We start from the raw sequence: 20671 nt of genomic DNA, 5'->3' as shown, positions 1-20671 counted from the left end.
ACTATTTAGACAGCATTAAATACAAAACATAATGAGCCTATTCCTTTAGAAGAGTTTTCTGTAAGCACCATGTTTAATATCATTATGTGGTTGGCATTGTATACTGAAGATGTAGTAGAAATATTGTCTAGCAATGTACATTTAACTAGTCTTTACATTTAACTAAGCAGATTCAATTCTACTCCAATCCAACATAGTTCTGTCTATACACAATGAGGAAATCGATTCGATTTAAATCGAAGCTGTTCATCATTCTCCGTAAATTATAATTGAATCACAATACCCTTTGTCTGTATAGATGACGAATCTATAAGGCTGCATAGTTGCTTTCTTGAACTTGCTTAAGACAAAGATAGCATCCCATTGATAAAGCCTCCCCCCTTTTTTTCTTCTCCATTTGTACCCCCCCCCCCCTTGTTGATTGATAAACGCTTTCTGTCTCCTCCATCCTTTGTTGACTCTCCACCGATACACTCTAGTGACAAAGTCTAATGACAGCCGTCCTACGCTAATAATAATAATACTTTAGTGACAACTTGGCATCGGCACATGTGTCCTTGTTCAATGTTCCAGCGGCGGCGCTCTTGGGAAGTAAAAGGAAGGAGGGAGCTCTATGTGTGTACGTGTCTGTGTTTATCTATGTTTATATGAATTACCGCCCCCACCCCCTTTTTTTTCTTGCGATGTCTTCGGTATTGCTTTATAAATATCATCGTATTCTCTTCCTCACTCGCTCAATTGAGATGCGCTTCTTTAGACTTGCGAGATGTTCCCCTATGCGCCTTCTCATAATGGTACTTTGTGTATTGAACTGACGCAGAGTCTTCTTCATGTGACAATCCTTACTTGAACACAAAGCGCGCGCGCGCGCGCGCGAGAGAGAGAGAGAGAGAGAGAGAGAAGTGGGTCAAAGACATCAGCGCGGATTTAACCGCTAGAGGTATATATTGACATCACAATTAAAGATCCGAACCTACCCCGCCCTGCTGAGATTACTTGAGTGAATCAGCCCTTGATCATTGGGTTTGATGTATGTGTGTGTATGTTTCTGTGTATGCGTATATATATATAAAGAAGGATTCACTTTGCTATAGATATAATACCCCCTCCCCCCTCCCATCATCTGTAACTATCTCTTCGAACTTGACCAAGTCTTAAGATATGCTGCGATATTCTCCACTACAATAATCTTATCTGACGTGTCAACAATTTCTGAGCCTTTGTCTTGAGCTAGCAGTATATAATTCATTTTTACCAGGCCTAGATAGTTATGTGGGTGCATGTAATAGTAATACCATCTTTAAATGATGCACGCAACAGGAACAACTTTTCATGTTATAAAACAGGTTAAAACAAAAATGAATTTTTAAAAGCTGAAATATGTTTTTAAAAATAGTTTAATGATCGGTTTGGTCAATGTCATTCAGAAGTTCAGACGACTCCATCAACATTAAAGGTTAATCTATATGACTGGCTATTTATCTCTAAAGGTGAATCTAAAGTTTCTCGTCCAGGCCTGATACAATAAGTAGTTTTTGATAAAGTAGTTGGGAATTTTTGCGATTTACTCAACAGTGTCAATGACGCTACATCAAACTTCAATGTTGCCAATGAAACAAAAAAAAAATTGATCTATAAACCGAAGAGGTTCTAAAATGTGCAGTGCCAAAAATTGCTATAGAGTACTATTTACTTTTTAAAAATATAACTTATCAAAACTTTCTTTATTATGTATAACGTAGAAACCAGAATAATATTGAGTTTTTTTTTGTTGTTTATTTTTTGGCCATAGATGGAAATTTATAACGCTAAGCCAGAAAGACTTGATCTGATGCCATTCTAAAAAAAAACAAAAAAAAAACAAATCAATAAAAAATAATCAATTAGTTAATCAATTAGTTTGGTGAAAGGTGGTCGGCGTAACAGAGGTGCCCCACAGAAACCCAAAAGACCATCAAAGCTTGCTTTAACTGACACAGAGGAGAGCAGCTGGTGGCAGGCGGCTTCAGAAAGAGACGGTTGGAGGTCACTTACAAAGGCCTCTGGAGACATGTTTGGACCAAAAGAAAATCCGCTGCCGAGGGCAGACGTAGACAGCGAAAAGAAAATCTAAATCGACCACCGGCGGACAATGGTTATACCTTTGCTGAGAGTGGCGAAATATGTAGGTCACAGCTGGGACTGCATATCCACGGGAAATACTGCATTCCTCATTAATCTTTGGACTTGAAGACAAGCTTTATTATTATTAGTTGTAATTACTTCATTGTTTGATAAAGAAAAGAGGAGACACAACTTCCAGTATTGAGATATATGGCATCAATGGACGATTCTCTTCCTTATCACAGTATTAGTTGTTTTTATACTTTGCTTCTTTTTTGTTTGTTTGTTTGTTTTTGCCTACATTTGAGCTCAAACTAGTTAGAAGGAGTAAGTCGGGAATATTACTTAGAACTGGTGGTAGGTCATTGCTCTGGTGTCCAAATAAAAAGTTGTCTGAGAAATTATCATATTTCATAGAGACCTGCAGACACACACACACACAGACACACATACATACAAACACAAGCATTGGGGAGGCACCAAATTTGTCAAAGAAATGATCTAAAACAAAAATCAATGAAAATTTGTGAAAGAATGATGTGAATGTTCTCTATGTCTAACTCTGAGAAAGAAAAAAAAAAAAAGATTTTGGGAAGTTGATAAGTTGCGCAGTTAACGAAAGATTTAAACAGAAAGACATTTCCAATGAGATGGAGCTAGCTCGTCCTCTCGCTAGAATCATAAATCGAAAAGTTTTTAATCTTTACGTTTGAATAAGATTAGAATGACACGTTTCTGTACAGTAAACAATCGTCATGGAAATTAAAAGGACATGGCGCTTTCCAAAATATGAAATATTTGTCTTCAAATTTACGGCTGTCGTCATTAAACTTTTCAACGTTACTCTTCAACAAGCGCCGTGTCTCTGCCCGTGAGCTTTCTATTCTAACAGAGGAGATCAAGTGTGCAAAGGTTTGTGAAGATAAAGTTTCCATTTTATTAGTAGATGTGGTACTCATTTGTTTTATTCATAAACACTTCTGTAGGGGGCGCGATGGCTGAGTGGTTAAACGCTTGGCTTCCGAACCTGGGGTCCTGGGTTCGAATCTCGGTGAAGACTGGGATTTTGAATTTCGGGATTCTTAGGGCATCTCTGGGTCTACCCAACTCTAATCGGTACCTGACTTAAGTTGGGGAAAGTAAAGGTGGTTAGTCGTTGTGCTGGCCACATGACACCCTGCTCTTTAACCGTTGGCCAAAGAAACAGATTAACTTAACATTATCTGCCCCATAGATTTTAAACACTTCTGCATTAAGGCTAACATCTCACACACAAGTTTACTTCAAGACCTGGTCAATCATCAAATACTGAGCTTGACCTTCTCTCTGAGACTAACAATCACGGTAGAAATCACGTAATTGTAGGTCAAGTTATGGACAAAGTTACTCGCCTTGACTTACTATGTGTGTTTACCTTAACCTCATGGGTGTCACCATTCTGTTATCTCGCATTGTGCCCTTTCGGAATAGCGGATGAATGCAACTGAATGGTGTGTATTTGATTTGATAAAGACACGAACTTCATGCGACAATCTTATCTGTAAATGTTGAAATAAATTGAATAGTTCTATTTGTCACAGACTTCTGACATTGATTGACTCCTCCTACTTTTCTTATCACTAAATGTTATTACCCCCCCCTCCAGGGGCTACCTCCCATATCACTATAAACTCTAATCCCATTTAAAACGCCTTCAACTCGACATTCTATGTGGAATGGTGTAGTCTTGATCTAAATTGGAAGGAATGTCTATTCACACAACATTTTTTTGTATGGGGAATGGGGGAGAAAGGAGATTCAAAGAAATGTCACTTTATAAACTGGCATATTTGGCACTGACAGCTAATTGTGAGATGTTTGCCATTTGTAGAGATATGATATAGATCTAGATAAGAGAGACTTACATTCTTCACTGTTGCTGGGTCAGGTGAGACTATGGAATCAAATGACTGATAGAAATGTAACAAATACCATAACAATTTAAATGGAAACTGATCTTTAAACATTAACAATTGTAATAGAATTAATCGCAAGTCAACAAAGTGTTTAAATTACATGAACTTTTTGTAAGTCAAATAAAAATAAATTAAATGAATTTGCTGCTAACTTGACACCTGCAGCAGTTTGAGTTTCCACATCTCTAAACAATAAAATACCAATACTTTTTCCAAAATATTAAACGCTGCCCAAAACATTTTTATAAAAAAAACAAAACCCGCTGGAACTTTATTCACAAAGCATATCCTAAAGAGAATTAAAGAAAATTTCAACCTAAAAATCTTTTTTTTAGTCAATTTTATTCTAACAGAAATTAACGTAAATATTTTTCTTCGTTACATGTGCAACTTAATTATTAAATAAAAACACAAACTTTGAAGCTAATAACTGATCTGCGGCACTGAAATGGTTGAGATTCTTTTCAAAGATTCCCATTATTAATGTCCACTGAGAAATTTTCTTGTAAAGTGGCTTGTCTGCAGTAGTATCAAACTCTGGTCTTGTACTAGATGCTCTGTGTAAAACAAATGGCAGTTGAATGAAAAAGAGACGCAATGGGGGAATTTGTAACGTGAACTTTCGAGGTCACTTGTGTCTGGGACCAGAAAAAAATTGTTTCTAGTGAAGAAGCAAGCACGTTTCCTAACATGTCGTACCCGAATTCAAAAACTCCGAGCACAACTTACGCACCTGGTTTCTCTAGCATTCTTAAGTTACTGCCCTTTTCAAACCAGATACTAGATTACTCAAGATACTAACAATTGAAGACATCTTTAGGCTAGTTTAGATAACTGAAGAGTTGCAGCATAGTTAGGGTCATGACGACCTAACTTGTAACTTTGTTAGCCAGACGAGGTACTTGATCAAAGACAGTATTTTACTAAATTTATTTTAGTCTTTTGTCAGTATTTCTGCACTTCTACAAACATGTACTTTAAGTACTTGACAAGGAGAGTAGTTTGACCCAAAATAAAAAAAAAAAAATTCCCATTGGAATATAAACTATCTATACATTTAATAGAACCAGAATTGTAAAACGTAGCATATAACCAGATCTTGTAACTTAGAATCCGATATTTCTAAGCTCTAATTTTATAGGCAATAATACACGACACTACCAACACACAGTCGGATGGCTGCCTGGTCGTGCGGTTTGCGCGCTGGACTGTCGTTCGGACCCTGCCCGCTTCCATCCCCCGTCGTCCTGCGGGAGGTTTGGACTAGGAAGTAATTATCTTCAACTCTGAAGGAACATCCGAAATAAGTAAAACAAACAAACAAACAAACCGTACCATCCAAACCAAGATTAATACTTTTTTTTGGTGACAAACTAGACCGATTGGTAGCCTAAACAAGACATAGTCTATATTTTAGACAAACTAGACCGATTGGTTACCTAAACAAGACATAGTTGATATTTTAGACAAACTAGACCGATTGGTTACCTAAACAAGACATAGTCTATATTTTAGACAAACTAGACCGATTGGTAGCCTAAACAAGACATAGTCTATATTTTAGACAAACTAGACCGATTGGTAGCCTAAACAAGACATAGTCTATATTTTAGACAAACTAGACCGATTGGTAGCCTAAACAAGACATAGTCTATATTTTAGACAAACTAGACCGATTGGTTACCTAAACAAAAGACATAGTCTACATTCTAGACAAACTAGACCGATTGGTTGCCTAAACAAAAGACATAGTCTACATTCTAGACAAACTATACCGATTGGTTGCCTAAACAAAAGACATAGTCTATATTTTAGACAAACGATACCGATTGGTTGCCTAAACAAGACATAGTCTACATTCTAGACGAACTAGACCGATTGGTTGCCTAAACAAAAGACATAGTCTACATTCTAGACAAACTAGACCGATTGGTTGCCTAAACAAAAGACATAGTCTATATTTTAGACAAACGATACCGATTGGTTGCCTAAACAAAAGACATAGTCTATATTTTAGACAAACTATACCGATTGGTTGCCTAAACAAGACATAGTCTACATTCTAGACGAACTAGACCGATTGGTTGCCTAAACAAAAGACATAGTCTACATTCTAGACAAACTAGACCGATTGGTTGCCTAAACAAAAGACATAGTCTATATTTTAGACAAACGATACCGATTGGTTGCCTAAACAAAAGACATAGTCTATATTTTAGACAAACTATACCGATTGGTTGCCTAAACAAAAGACATAGTCTACCTTCTAGATCAGTCTTTCCCAAACATTTTTCCTTCAAGGAACATTTCGAACATTCTGAGTATTAAACGAAACACTATGCTTATTTTTTTAGAGAGTTATTAATTCTTCCAATAGTTCCTGGAACTCATATTCAAGTCTGATTTAAAGCTATGACGTGACATCTGTGAATTATTAGTTTCGGCTTCAGTATTTATTGTACAGCTCACCGTGTGACGTAGGTTGCAAGAAGTTTGAGTCATCACGCTAATGCCATAGAAACATTTGTGAGTCAAAAAGGAGCTCATGCCCTTAAAAATGGTCACCATATTACTTGATTTTCTTTCGCGACACACACACACACACACACTTTTTTTCTTTCCCCATTTCCCCCCCTCCCCCTCCCAAATAAAACTGAACAGACGGCTATAGCAACAGCTTGAAAGGTTTAAGTCGGATTAAGAAAACAGAAAAACTTCCTTTGTAAAAGAATCAGAGAGCGTGTTAACGTCTGTCATTGAGTACATCCTTTGATCTGAATGTACATCTCAACTTGAAATAATGAATGGCAATCATTCATTAGAAAACACACTAAGACATCGCTAACCAATAAAGTGTTTAATAAACCTTGAACCAATAAAGTGTTTAATAAATCTTGAACCAATAAAGTATTGAATCTTTAACTGATAAACTGTTCAACCTTAAAGCAATGGAGTATTTACTAATAATCTCTTGAAATTTGTTTATGCGTCCATCCATCCTTTGAGTGTTTTTATTGAATGTTTTATTTCTGAATAGTTCACTTCGGATTGACCCATCACATTATCCCACTCAATTATCCTCTCTCGTTACCAGCTGGGACCAAAACAATCTAAGAGTCAGATTTAGATGTAGGCCAGATCGATAGCAGGCGACGGTCACATCTAACAACATCCGATATCTTCCAAACACACACACGGACCGCTCACCCTAAAACGTAAACACATGAACGAACATACATACATAAACACATGCACACACACACATAGCCTACATTTACTCATACCGATCAAATCATGGTGTACCGTCTGTAAACATAAACTGTGCAACGTTCAGCGGCGGAGCTTTCAATACACCAACTAAGCGAACCTAAGGTTAGGTCATACAGTAGGCCTACATAGATCTTAATGTATGGCTGTTTTCAAAACGAACCATTCCTTCCACTCTCTGCGCTGATGGCGAGTACTATGATGTTTTGTTGTTTCATTTGGTTGAGTTAAAAAACCGTGACTCCTCTCCTCCCCGCCCCCCTCTACTTTAAACCAGTGATACCCAACGAGATTCATTATGCTTCATTATGCACTGAGGGAAGAGGGCTCTATTGGCAGGGTAGCACTGCTACGCTGTGGAAAGAGGTTTCAATGGGTCGAATAGCACTGCTACACCCGTGAAGAAATTCCGATAGCACTGCTACACTGTGAGAAGTTTCGATGGTCCGGTAGTAGCCTACTGCTACACCGTGCTAAGAATTTTCGATGGGCCGGATAGCCCCGAAGCTTGGGCCAGATAGCCCCGAAGCTTGGGCCGGATAGCCCCGAAGCTTGGGCCGGATAGCCCCGAAGCTTGGGTCGATGCGTTCCTCGAGCTGAATTTGAACATTTCTACTTGAAAACAAGAAAAACAAAACAAAAAATTAATAAAAAACAACAAATCTGATATAAGGAAAATAACCCCACAATTACAGTGATGTTTCTAAAACATTGACTCGCATGTTGTCATTGACAAGGAATAAATTGTGCAAAGTTTCAACTTCATCCGAGACTCGGAAATGGGGGAAATAACGTTTAAAAGATTCCATCCAGACAGACAGACAGAGAGAGTGAGTAAATATGATATAAACTTTCTACCATTGACTGCATTAAGTACGTTGAATCAAGTATTACGTACGAAAGCAATGAGAGTTGATTATAACAAAACAAATAACTCCTAATATATGTAGATGTATGAAAAGTGCCGCTGTTACACCAAGTAAATGTCACATAGGGCTGACGACGTCGCTCTGATAGTATGGTTATACCGTAAAGTGCGTGAGATGAAGTAATAGATCTTTCATGGTTTATGTCCGCATGTGTCTATGACAACTTCAACATCAACTTTCTGCTTCATACCCGTATGCGTGTTACATTCTCCACTGACTTCCAGCTCAAACTAGGGACATGTCTTTAAACCCTTGCACCATTGCTTGGTTGTCTGGTTAGAAGATTAAATCCTGATTGAGTCATACCTTGCGGAAGTTATAGGGTAGGATGTTAGGTACGACTTTGCTCGTTCACGGTTAGCCATGGAAACAGATGACCTTAACACCATCTGCCCTAGAGATAGCAATGCTTGAAACTTTAGGATGTCCGATACCTATAAGAAGCACACCAACAATGACCTTAGCGATGTTGGTATATTATCATGACCTTAGCTGTGTTTGCATATGATCATGACCTTAGCTTTGTTTGCATATGATCATGACCTTAGCTTTGTTTGCATATGATCATGACTTAAGCTGTGTTAGTGTATTATCATGACCTTAGCTGTGCTTGTATATTATCATGCCTTATATTATGTCAGAAAATTATGCCATTATATTACGTCATTATAATGGATACAGGAGATCAATAATTGTAAATTTGTGTTTTATCCACACTCGTTTTAAAACATTACGGACAGGATGATTGGTCTCGTCACAGAACCCGGCTCTAAACCCTCCTCCTATCTGACTGTACTCTGAGTCTCTAAACCCGGCTCTAAACCCTCCTCTTCCTATCTGACTGTACTTCTCTAATGAGTAAGTTTGGTTGAACTAATGTGGGAAAGTGGTGGTGGTGGGGGGGGGATGTTTTGTTGCGAGGCAACCAGTGCATGCATTTTCTAAACTTCATAGAAGCTTTCAAAAACAACGACTATTTGTTATTATAATTGTTTTCTTTTTATGTTTGCCCAGAAATGTAGTAACTAGTAACAAAGTTCCATATAGAAGAGAAAGGCCAAACTCGTTTTCAGCAGGCCCCTAACCTAACATTTAGAAAGCTCACCAAAACAATACAAAACACACATACAAACACACACACACACACACACACACACACTCGGCTATAGCACACGTCATCGAAGTCCACGTGTCACACGTACAGGAAGCTAGGACACCATTGATTCTCCATGCCTGTGTTTTCCTTGGGGCGTGCCTCGTTTTAGCAGTTTCCTGTTTATGGATGACTGCCCTCCTCTCCGCATGCCTTTGGCCACCATTTTTAAAAGAGTTATTTAGAATATTGATCTCCAGGTGAATCAGAGACAAGAAATTGTAGACATTATCATGTCAAAACTATGAGAGTTTGTAGTTCAAACTTTGGATTTCTTTTCTTTTCGCAGAATTCTATTCCTATTTGTTTAACCATCCCTTTTTTTCAATATCCCATAGTCCTCTAATAATAGGCCTATAGCAGCAGTTATTGATACATCTGATCGCTACCTCTAGTGGTCATTGCAACACTCTATTTCCTTGACATCTAGTCTATTTATAATTGTTGTTAATATACTGACATTTTCTGGACAATCTACCTTTTATCTCAGTGTACACATTCGGCCATTAAAGTTTGTTGTATACATTTATATTATGCAAATCTTGGGTCAAAACTCAATTAACTTTCAGGCGAAGAAGTAAATAACTGTCGAGTACTTCAACCCGTCTTTCTGGTTTGAGATTAATGTCAGAGTGACCTTGTTAAATTTATCCTTTATTACATTAATAACATTACATTTGCTTACGTGGTGGCAAATGTTACTAAATGACCTGGCGTTGTTAAGGATTTGGTTGGATGTCGTTGTCTTCAAAGAGATACAATGATGTTTTTTATTTTTTTTGTAAGTGGAGGTACTGGGCAGGAATTTTGTGGAGGTCGCTTCCTTTATCAACATATAATTGTATCTAAAAATATTAATAAATCCAAAAGCACGACGTCTTTGTGACGTCAGGAATGGAGTAGATGAACTTGTACACTGAATATCAAGTCCCTTATTTTCTTATTTTAATATGGACATTATGTTTGTATATTTTGAAAATGTTGAGCTCCCTTTCTTTGTGAGGCCCTAGGCGTCTACACAGTCTTACACTGTTGTAAATCCGGCCCCGAAGAGATAGTTGTGAGCTGAAACATTCACAGGGCAATTAGATTCAAGTTTTTAATTTAACTCTTTCTCTCCTAATCGACGATACAATCGTTGATTTTGACCTCATTAAATTAAATTCAAGTTTAATTTTTTAAACTTGACTTTGAAGTATATAAAAAGTGCATGCATTTCACTTTAATTCTATACTAAATACAACATTTTCTGATAACAAAGAACAAAGATATTGAAGCCCAATCATACCAAGGTAGTGAAATAGTAATTAGCAAAATGAAGAATTCCTTCCAAAACGTGGAAAATTAATTACGGAGAGAAAGAGTTAATTTGTGGTAGTATGTAGGATTAACAGATCATGGATGGTTGTGTTGTTGGTTGTGTTGATGATTGTGTTAGTGGTTCTGCGAATCGTATCAAACCAAACGTCGACGTGTAATTTATTTTGTAACCTGTGGTGTTGACCATTTCATCTTCCTATTCGTTTATATTGATTTCTATCACAAATAGTTGGACTCATATCTCTTTATTTGCAAGTCTTAAGGTGCCAACTATTTAACCTTCTGTTAATCACCTCACTAAGTGTTTCATTTTTCAGCTGATTGGTGCGGTTGTAGGTGCGGGAATACTCCTTGGATTAACGCCAGAAAAGGACCAAAGTGCCTTGGGCATGACCTTGGTGCACGAAAAGATTTCAGTAGGTCAAGGTGTGTACTATTTCTAATATAACTTTGAGTACATCCTACAGGCCCGTCCAAAACATTGTGGTTAAGCAGTAAGAGCGATAAGGCTATTGACTTAGCGTTTTGAGATCCTGAGCCCATCTTTAAATCAATGGGTACCTGACCTTGACTTGTTCGTTACATTATTCCTATAACATTTCTCTATTGTTACATGTTCTTAAGCCGCGAATGGAATTTCTACCCAGTAGAGGATATGACCATTAAATGTCGCAAAGTGACAAGCTGATAAACAAACTCTTGTATGTGTTTAGAATGAAGCGATGAATATGTATGAATATGCCGAAAATAAGTATTTATTTTCCAGTAAATTGTAATACACACATTAATGTGAGCCCATGTCTATTTTGACCATTGCAATACCGTGTTGCCAGTAGACAGAGACAGAGACAGACTCTAACCGAGTACTGGTATCATTTAAAACTGAAATATACTAGATTCCAAATATGAACTCTGTAGCTAATAGCACTATTCACTTGGATACATGAGAGTCGAGTTCGAAGCCTAAAGTTAACTAGGGCTCGAGATAAGTTTGATTTGCTGAGCTGATAAAAAAAAGCCCGGAAGTCTTTTCCCCTCCACACACACACACATACCGCCATAGGTCCACAAAAGAGACTCAATGTGAACGCACTGAGCTTACTACAATAGAAAGACGTCAATAATAGTCAAGCTGAACAGATCGAATGTGGTCGATTCCGTGTGACAGATGACTTTAGAATAATAAATGAAGTTCCATTGATTGTCTCCATGTACGCATATACTCTCACACACATGCACACATCTATGACACACATACTGACTGTTAAACTGTCTTAAATCCGAGGTGTCTGTCTCATAGAGGAAATATTTGACCATATTCTTACAACTCAGGCCAGACGAAACAGGCTCAAAATATTTTAAAGCTAAGCCACTGAATAGAATCATATTTGTGTACACCCTACATTTGATGACAAATATCCAGGCCCCTTTGTGTACGACAAATACGTTTAAAGAAGTATGTCACGCTGACCTGTTGTTTGCTCCAATTTTTGCAGCTGTTGGCGTGGAGCTGTTTATTACTTTCGTCCTCGTCTTTACTGTGTTCGCCTCCTGTGACAACAAGAGGAAAGATCTGAATGGCTCGGCGCCCCTGGCTATCGGCCTCTCTGTCACCATGTGCCACCTCTGGGCGGTAAGTTAAGTTGAGCAGTTTTAATGTAACAGTATCAGTACAGAGATTTTTAAACAAGTGAGATCTAAATTTCCTCAAGGGCAATCAATATGTTATTGTTATTATTATTATTGTTATTATGTTAAAAAATAAAATTCATTAGCTGGCACTACCAGGGTCGATCTGCGTTAGAGGAAAACAAATTCATTGTAGTCTCCCTTTAACTGTGTTCATTGAGAAATGTTCTGGTGATCTGGCAGGTCTGCAGCAGTACCGCCCTCTGACAGGCAACTAGAGTCTTCTTAGGGATGTTAAGGGCTTGAAGGTATCTGCGAGATCAGTTGTCCTTATCCCTTCAGGGTGTATTTTTATTTTAGACAACTTCCAGAACCGCTTGATCTCCAAGCTTAGGCTACTAAATATCCACCTTTTTGTCAGTAAAAATAGGCCTATGCCAGTTTCATAAGTGATCGGTTGAGTCTCGGGAATGTTGCACATTTGTGTCTATTAAATTATGTGTTAAAAGTGTTTGTGTATTAATTTTGCAAGTTGGTTATGGGGACGCAGATAGCCAGATTCTGATAAAGCTGAACATCCTGCCATTATGTGTTCAATTGACTCATCCACATTTCTACACTTTATTATTATAGATCGAAATTATTTTTTATTAAAATGGAGAACAAAATAATCTTTGTCTTCAGTATTCTAGACAATGCCCCCCTTGTATCTTTTGTGGATTTGATAATTCAATGAACGTATTCTTTTATAAGGTTAACATAATTGCATTAAATATGGTGAAACTACAATAATATTGCTGGGTCAGCTACCAAAGTAAAAAAAAACAAAACAACTTAAGTTACTCAATTTTCCAAGCACGTTTAAATATGGTAATATTCATTAGAATCGATATCATAATCAACAACAGATGCTAATTGCTAGAGCTTAGTGGTGCGACAGTCTCTGATTGAGTCAATAAAGTAGTATCGACTATTTCATGACCTTGATCAATATGCTTCTTTTTAATTCAATTCCCTCCTATGGTACCTCCCCCCTCCCGCCTCTTTCAACAGATCGATTACACAGGATCAAGTATGAATACAGCCAGAAGTTTTGGTCCAGCCCTTGTGATGGGAACATGGGACAATCATTGGGTAGGTCATTTGGACATGAATGTATTCGTCGCAACTGTTTAGGAATCTTGTATAGGCATGAGTTTAGTCTATGTGTGTTTATTTCTTTGATTTTTATTTGTTTTCAGTTTTGATTTTGTGTTTATCGTTTTTATTTTATTTTCAGTAAATTGTTTTGTTTTTTTTTAAATTAATATTTATTTAGTAATCAGAAAAAAATGTGTTGGCTATTTTAGGTTGATTTTTAGTATTCATGAGCAAACAATATGACAGACGAGTCTGAATGGCAAGAGCGATAACTAGATAAAAGTTTCCAGGGTTTCTGACTCTGGATTCTTTCCCTTCATATGACGATCGGGCATACCCAGGTGATTTTAGGCTGAGATAGATTTTCCACATGATTCAAAACTGTAAACTAAATAGCAATCATGTAAATATGAATAAATCTGTAATAATAAAAATTGAAATTGTAAACAAAACTACTATTATAAAGCCTAAAGATATCTTCTGGCGTATTGTTTTCATTAACTTTTTTACAAATGAGCTGTAGTGAAATATTACCCATTGTGTTTGACTGGCCTAACGGACCCTACGTGTATTCTGAATAACTATGTCACATATCGAGTCCAGCTGAGTGTGTCCTTTCTGGTACAATTGTCTAGTTCAAAAGATTGATATAACGGAAATGTAGATTTTAAATGCAAGTTGTTGTTTTTTTTTAATAAGAGATATCACCCACTACGCCAATTAGCTACGCCAATTAACTTTAACTATATTACTATTATATTAATTTTGATTGTTGGCTCAAGATGCTTTTGTAATAGTCACTTTTTTTTCATATTATATTATTGACTTTTTAAATTTAATATTCATTTTTCCTAAAACTATATTTTCATCTAAAAACTACAAATAGCAAACTGTTTGTTGTACTGAATAACTTTGGTGACATTCACGCAGTATAGTACTGGAGAACCAAAAGCTCTTCCGATGTGGCGCCTAGAAAGAAGAATTATTTCTTTTTTTTTTAGTTGGAAACGTGCGTCCTTGACATTGTTTAGTTATTCGTAAAAAAATTCCAATATTTAAAATTGACCTGCTGTTCTTTGCATAACAGATCAACTAAAAGATATCATCAATATAATATCATTAATATCCTATCATCAATATCCAATCATCAATATCCTATCATCTTCTAGAATTGATTAGGATATTGAAGATTTTCACGCTAAAAGTGAATCTGCTCTAAGCTTACACCTTTGAATTGTCAGATTCTGCTTACGTTCTGTAAGCCATAAAATACAACAAGAAAGAACAAGACAATAAGATGAAGATGTGGTGTTGAGATCAATGATCAAACGTAGGAACCAAGTCGATCTGGATTTCAAAGATTACAATCAGCGACAGGGTTTAGATATTCGGTCCTAGGTTACTGAAAATGGCCATACTAGTAGATAGACTCCTGAAACTACTTAGTGTGTTGAGACTTCCGTATTTCACAGGAGACACCAAAAGCTTTCTATTTATAGCTTCCATAGCACATATGGAAATTTCCAATAACCGTTAGAAACTAAATTTGCGCCAAATTTGATCCCATTAGTTCATATTTCACTACAGCTATTGTAATGCTCAATGACATCTTTCTCTGATATAAAAAAAAGAAAACTTTAACATAGAGAGTGTTTACTTTCTTACTATGTTTAGGTGTACTGGGTAGGCCCCATCATCGGAGGTGCACTAGCTGCAGCCTTATATGAGTACTCGCCTCTATTGTATTATAAATGTATGTACTTTATTTGGGCTAGTTGGTTGCTTTTACATTGGTCAGGTTGTTGATTTATAGTCTTGCTTTCAACTTTTATCTCATGGCAAGTAGGCCTCATGTTTTTAATGCTTTTTAGCTAATCCCATTACATGCTCTCTTTTAAATTATTGTAACTTAACTTTCATTCATTCCTCGTTATTTGTTATTTGTTATTTGTTACTCTTTTGTTATTATCGTTTCAGTTTTATGTATCTTCGCTTGTTTTGCTTCTCTATAAAGGGAAATAAAAAATTATGTATTCACATTTTGAAAAAAAAAGTGGATTAATTAAGCTGGAAAGAGTCTTCGCCTTTAGTCTACACTATCAGCTTGTCTCCTCTTAGCTAGTCAGTGACTAAGTCAAGATAAAGATATTCCAAAAAGGAGCGTTGAAGTAAAACTTCACATTGGTCAACAGTTGCTGACCAGAGATTTGTGTGGCTTGCCCAATGACAATAGGCAAATCTTTCCCCAAAACAGATGTCAATGGGCCGCCATTGGAGATGAACAGATTTTAGGACGACCTAAAGCCTTTCTCTATTTAACATTGCAAGTAGATTATATGTATTATTCATTTGTTTTTCATGTTTGGATTTTACGTTTCAACTTGTTGACCGCTGTGAGCCTCTACACTTCATGTTTAATTCAGATTGGACATCAGTCTCTAAACGTATATTTTGATGACATTATCTTTCAGGCGTTAATAAATTAATATATTCTAATGAATAAGGAAATTAAAATAATACATTCCTTGAGTCACCCTTTATAGATACAATATATGTAGAGGTGCAGCTGATGTGATTTGTTTAAAGAGATAACATGAAACAACTTGTGAGTCGTTTTCGCAATGTGCATATAATTATTTTACTGGTGGAAATTCAGTTAACATTTTCCGCAGATTCAGAGGGTTTTGACATCAATGATCGCAACTTATTATTAATACATTTATTAAGGAAAAGGCTGACATCACTCGACATGTAGGCCCACCGGGTCATGTTGCAAACAGTCGTCAATGGATATAAAGCGTCATTGGCTATCAAATTTCATTTAGGCCTATTCGAATATTCCTTGCAATGCCATTTTGTTTGCATTTCTTTTCTGATACTATATATAGTGTAAACTTTTTAATGTGCTATAGAGTCCTTCTATTATACTGGTGTTTTCACAATGTCAGTAGTTTATTTTAGGTGTGCGCAGCTTTCATTTGCCAGTTTTTGTAACGCTAGATTTTTTTTCTTTTGAAAATTATTATTACATCAACATACAAGAAATGTTATTACATTATTTAGATGTTAGTATTACTGGTGTTATTAGTATTATTATAAATGTACTTATTATTTCAGAGTTATTCTCTGCCATCATTGATTTTAGTTCAATAATCCTAATTTAGTGTAGTCCCACAAGTGTGAACTAAATGTTTCTTTCCTATCACTGAAGGTCCTTAGTTGTTTTTAAAATTAGAGAGAGAAAGAGAAAGAGCGAGAGAGAAAGAGAGAGAGAGAGAGAGAGAGAGAGAGAGAGAGTTAGTAGATTGGATAGATAGATGATAGATAGATAGATAGATAGATAGATAGATAGATAGACACTTTGTGTATGAATAGAATAAAGTCTAGAGTCGTTGACTAATCAATCACGAACGACAGTCAAACAAATATCAAAGGGACGCAATTGAATTCATTAAATGTCACAACTGTAAACATTCAATTGCTAATATTAACTATCAATGGCTGAATGTTCAATTATTTGTGTACGCATCAGTTCAAGTGAGTTCATCTGTGGGTTTGTATGCGTATGTGTATACAGTTGTGAGCATGTGTAGGCCTACTTCTGACTGTACCGTGCTTATAAGTAAAATATCGCATAGGCCTACATGTATGTGTGCATATATCGGAATGTGTGCGTGTGTTCGTGTGAATGTGTGTGCATACACACACACACACACAAACATATATAAATATATATATATATATCAGAGTGTGACTGTAAAAGAGAGTAAGCTTATACATGTGGTTTCAAAACGAATTGCATTCTCAATGACCTCATCTCACCTGTCTAGTTAATAGAAATATCAAAATACAATGAAAGCTTCTTTTGTAAACTAAATTCTATTAAAGTATCATGAACAAAACACTACGATATGTGTGTGTCTGGGGGGGGGGAAGGCTTAAAGGACGAACTTAGGGGAGCGGGGAAGGTAATATCTTTTGATTACAGAAATGTCTGTGAAATATAAAGCCCCAATGTCTGTGAAATATAAAGCCCCAATGTCTGTGAAATATAAAGCCCCAATGTCTGTGAAATATAAAGCCCCAATGTCTGTGAAATATAAAGCCCCAATGTCTGTGAAATATAAAGCCCCAATGTCTGTGAAATATAAAGCCCCAATGTCTGTGAAATATAAAGCCCCAATGTCTGTGAAATATAAAGCCCCAATAAAAAGATACTTTACAGTGTTCTTCCCTGTCACAATCTTTAGTGTAAATAGTTTCATAGAACATTATGAGAGCTGTTATTAGCGTTTCAAATCAAAATGGATAAATAGTGGCTACATTTCCTTGGTAACCAGCCACTAAAAGTGTATAAAAAGTAAAATCATTATATCAGCTTTCAGAGACTATCACGTGCTCACATACCTGCGCGTGCTTTAACGAATGGGTTGTCTGTGTCATGCTGACCCACTACGATGTAAAGTTGGATGTCTGGAAGTCAGTCAGTAGCAGAACAACTTGATCACATCATGTCAATGTTTGATTAACACTTGGACGTATCGAAATATCATGTCAATGTTTGATTAACACTTGGACGTATCGAAATAGCATGTCAATGTTTGATTAACACTTGGACGTATCGAAACATCATGTCAATGTTTGATTATCACTTGGACGTATCGAAACATCATGTCAATGTTTGATTAACACTTGGACGTATCGAAACATCATGTCAATGTTTAGACTGACAGTGAGGTCTGTAATGTAGTCCAGAATCCGAAATAATGAGTGTACTTTAAACACATATATACAAAATACAAACATTGCATACTATAAGATATATACAAACATTGAATACTTTAATATATATATATATATATACATTGCATACTACAGTTTACACATTCGAATGAATGTTAAGTTTTACACCAATGGATGAAGAGCTCAATGTTAAGTGTTGGTCAAATGGATTCAGAGTTATGTTCTAGAATGTCAATAAAAAGACTAACTCCATTAAAACTATATTTAGAATGACTTACAAAGCATGAATGGCTTTAACGCTGTCATTTAACAACTACAAATATTTTGTAGCCACTTTCATAATACATGCTATTTTAATTGTAGTAAAAACATATATCTACCATCGCATTACAGCTTTGGACTAGTGTCTGGATCAGTGATTTTCATAAAGTTTTTGCGAAATGCTAGAAGCAACATAAAAAAAAAATTGAAGATATTTACAAAAAAAAAAAAAAACCCACTCAAAACAAAAAAAAAACAACAATGAATGCTAATGAAATTATGAATATTACTTGAGCTGATTAGTATACAATTTTAAATATTTATTTTTTTTATTAATTAAAATGAATTTGAATTTCTTTCCAAGAAATAGTAATATGAAAAGCCTCTTAATGTCTATATTTTTTGTTTCTTTGTCAAGACATTCCTTTGCTTTTCAAGTGACTAAATGTTGTTCTTTCTCTCTAATGACCAGGTCTACTGGGTCGGACCAATTTTAGGAGGGGTGGGGGCGGGCGTTCTTTACGAGCACCTCTTTGCAGTGAACGCGAGTCTGGACAAGGCGAAGGCGTGTCTTCTGTCTAGTGATTACGACGACGCCAAGTACAAGGCCAAGAAATATAAGGTGAGTGTTTAGAGGTCAAGGTAGAGCCCACCTTAGGCATAGGCGAACTAGTCAGCCCAGGGCCAACGATAGGTGGGGGCCTCACACAGGTCTCAAAACAATATATTTAAAAAAGAAATAGTGAAACCTGTGCCCAATGTTTTTGTAGGAGTTTACTAGGTTTGAAATACATTTTTTTATTTTATTATTTCAATGAATATTTTTCCCCATTTCATTTGGGGCACTCTACGTCACTTCGCCCCCATTTCATTTGGGGCACTCGACTTCAATTCGCCCCATTTCATTTGGGGCACTTTACTTCACTTCGCCCCATTTCATTTGCGGCTCTCTACTTTACTTCGCCTAGGGCGTACAATTATCCAAGACCTGCCTTGGTGAAGGTCAGTTGTAGTTGATGTTATATCATGGGCGTAGCCAGGATTTTTTTTCGGGGGGGGGGGTTTGGGGGGGGAGCGCTAGGAGCTCCCCCAGCGCGGGGCGAAGCCCCGCCGCCAAGCACTATTTCTGATATTGAAAGCCAACAAAATGCATATTCTGAGGTATCTACATTGAATTATTCCTGCTATTAAAAAGTCTTATTTCAAAAACCTAATGTGCTATTCTTACTGACTTAGACCCTACCGCGCCGTTTGGCGCATTTGCTGTCAAGCTGTTTCCATAAAATTGTAGATTCCCTGCCATTACTAGCAATGGGGTCTGGGGAGCGCTATCGCGGGGCGAAGCCCCGCCGCCATGCACTATTTCTGGTATTGAAAGCCAACAAAATGCATATTCTGAGGTATCTACAGTGCATTTTCCTGCTATTAAAAAGTTTATTTCAAAAACCTAATGTGCTATTCTTACTGACTTAGACCCTACCGCGCCGTTCGGAGCATTTGACGTCAAGCTGTTTCCATAAAAATCGGTCACTGGTAATGTCTAAAGCCGCTTCCCACCTGCGATCATGAGGACCTCAATGAATGAGTGGAGTCAAGCTGTACTAGGATATCATTGCAACTATTCTTATGCGTAATCCATTTTGTCGGAGAACATGTCCCGCAAACCTCATGCGTCGCTCTCTCACAATCTCACTAAAGGGTCGACTCCCAGTTCGGCATAGGATTTCCTTGATTTAAACCCGATCTCTATAACGGAATTCTAAAATCTGTCTTAGCCATCTTTGTTGAGCCACTGTACATTTAGTATTATTCAATTTCGGCAGATGACTATTCACTGCAGTTTATTAAGGGAGCCCTGCCACTGATAAAAATGTGTAACCACTCTTGAATACGCTCTTGGAATTAAGTGACTGTAGTTTGCTTTAGATTTTATATCCAAAAGAGAAGTTTTATCGTCAAAATCATCTGTTGGGGTTTTTTCACCTCAAAATGCTCTGTAGGGGGATCTTAAAATCAAAACCATCTGGAGGGGTTTTAAACTTTAAACAAACTCCATCTGTAGAAGAGGGGTTTAAACTCAAAACCCCCGATTGGATTGGCTACGCTCAAATAATTTTAGTGTGTAATTTGCTTTTTTTTATATTGAAGAGGTATTTTTAGCATTAAACCCC

The 20671-nt window shown here is 36.7% G+C and overlaps 1 protein-coding gene across 4 annotated transcripts in view; it reads left to right on the top strand.

The window, feature by feature from the left end:
- The window catches only part of LOC106073175 (aquaporin-4-like), a 34855-nt gene that overhangs the window by 8439 nt on the left and 5745 nt on the right, over window positions 1-20671 (top strand). For 3 of the 4 annotated variants that reach the window (XM_056034722.1, XM_056034721.1, XM_056034719.1), the window contains 4 exons: window positions 11045-11153; window positions 12224-12360; window positions 13410-13490; window positions 18973-19122. In XM_056034722.1, coding sequence (XP_055890697.1) covers window positions 11045-11153; window positions 12224-12360; window positions 13410-13490; window positions 18973-19122 — 477 coding nt within the window. Of the gene's footprint in view, window positions 1-11044; window positions 11154-12223; window positions 12361-13409; window positions 13491-15170; window positions 15250-18972; window positions 19123-20671 lie in introns of all 4 variants that reach the window. The other variant, XM_056034720.1, reaches the window with a different exon arrangement.

This window comes from Biomphalaria glabrata, chromosome 7 (assembly GCF_947242115.1).
Source record: "Biomphalaria glabrata chromosome 7, xgBioGlab47.1, whole genome shotgun sequence".
In the NCBI taxonomy this organism is placed as follows: Eukaryota; Metazoa; Mollusca; class Gastropoda; family Planorbidae; genus Biomphalaria; species Biomphalaria glabrata.
Note: the sequence above shows the minus strand (reverse complement) of the source record. Positions and strands in the feature narration are given on the sequence as shown.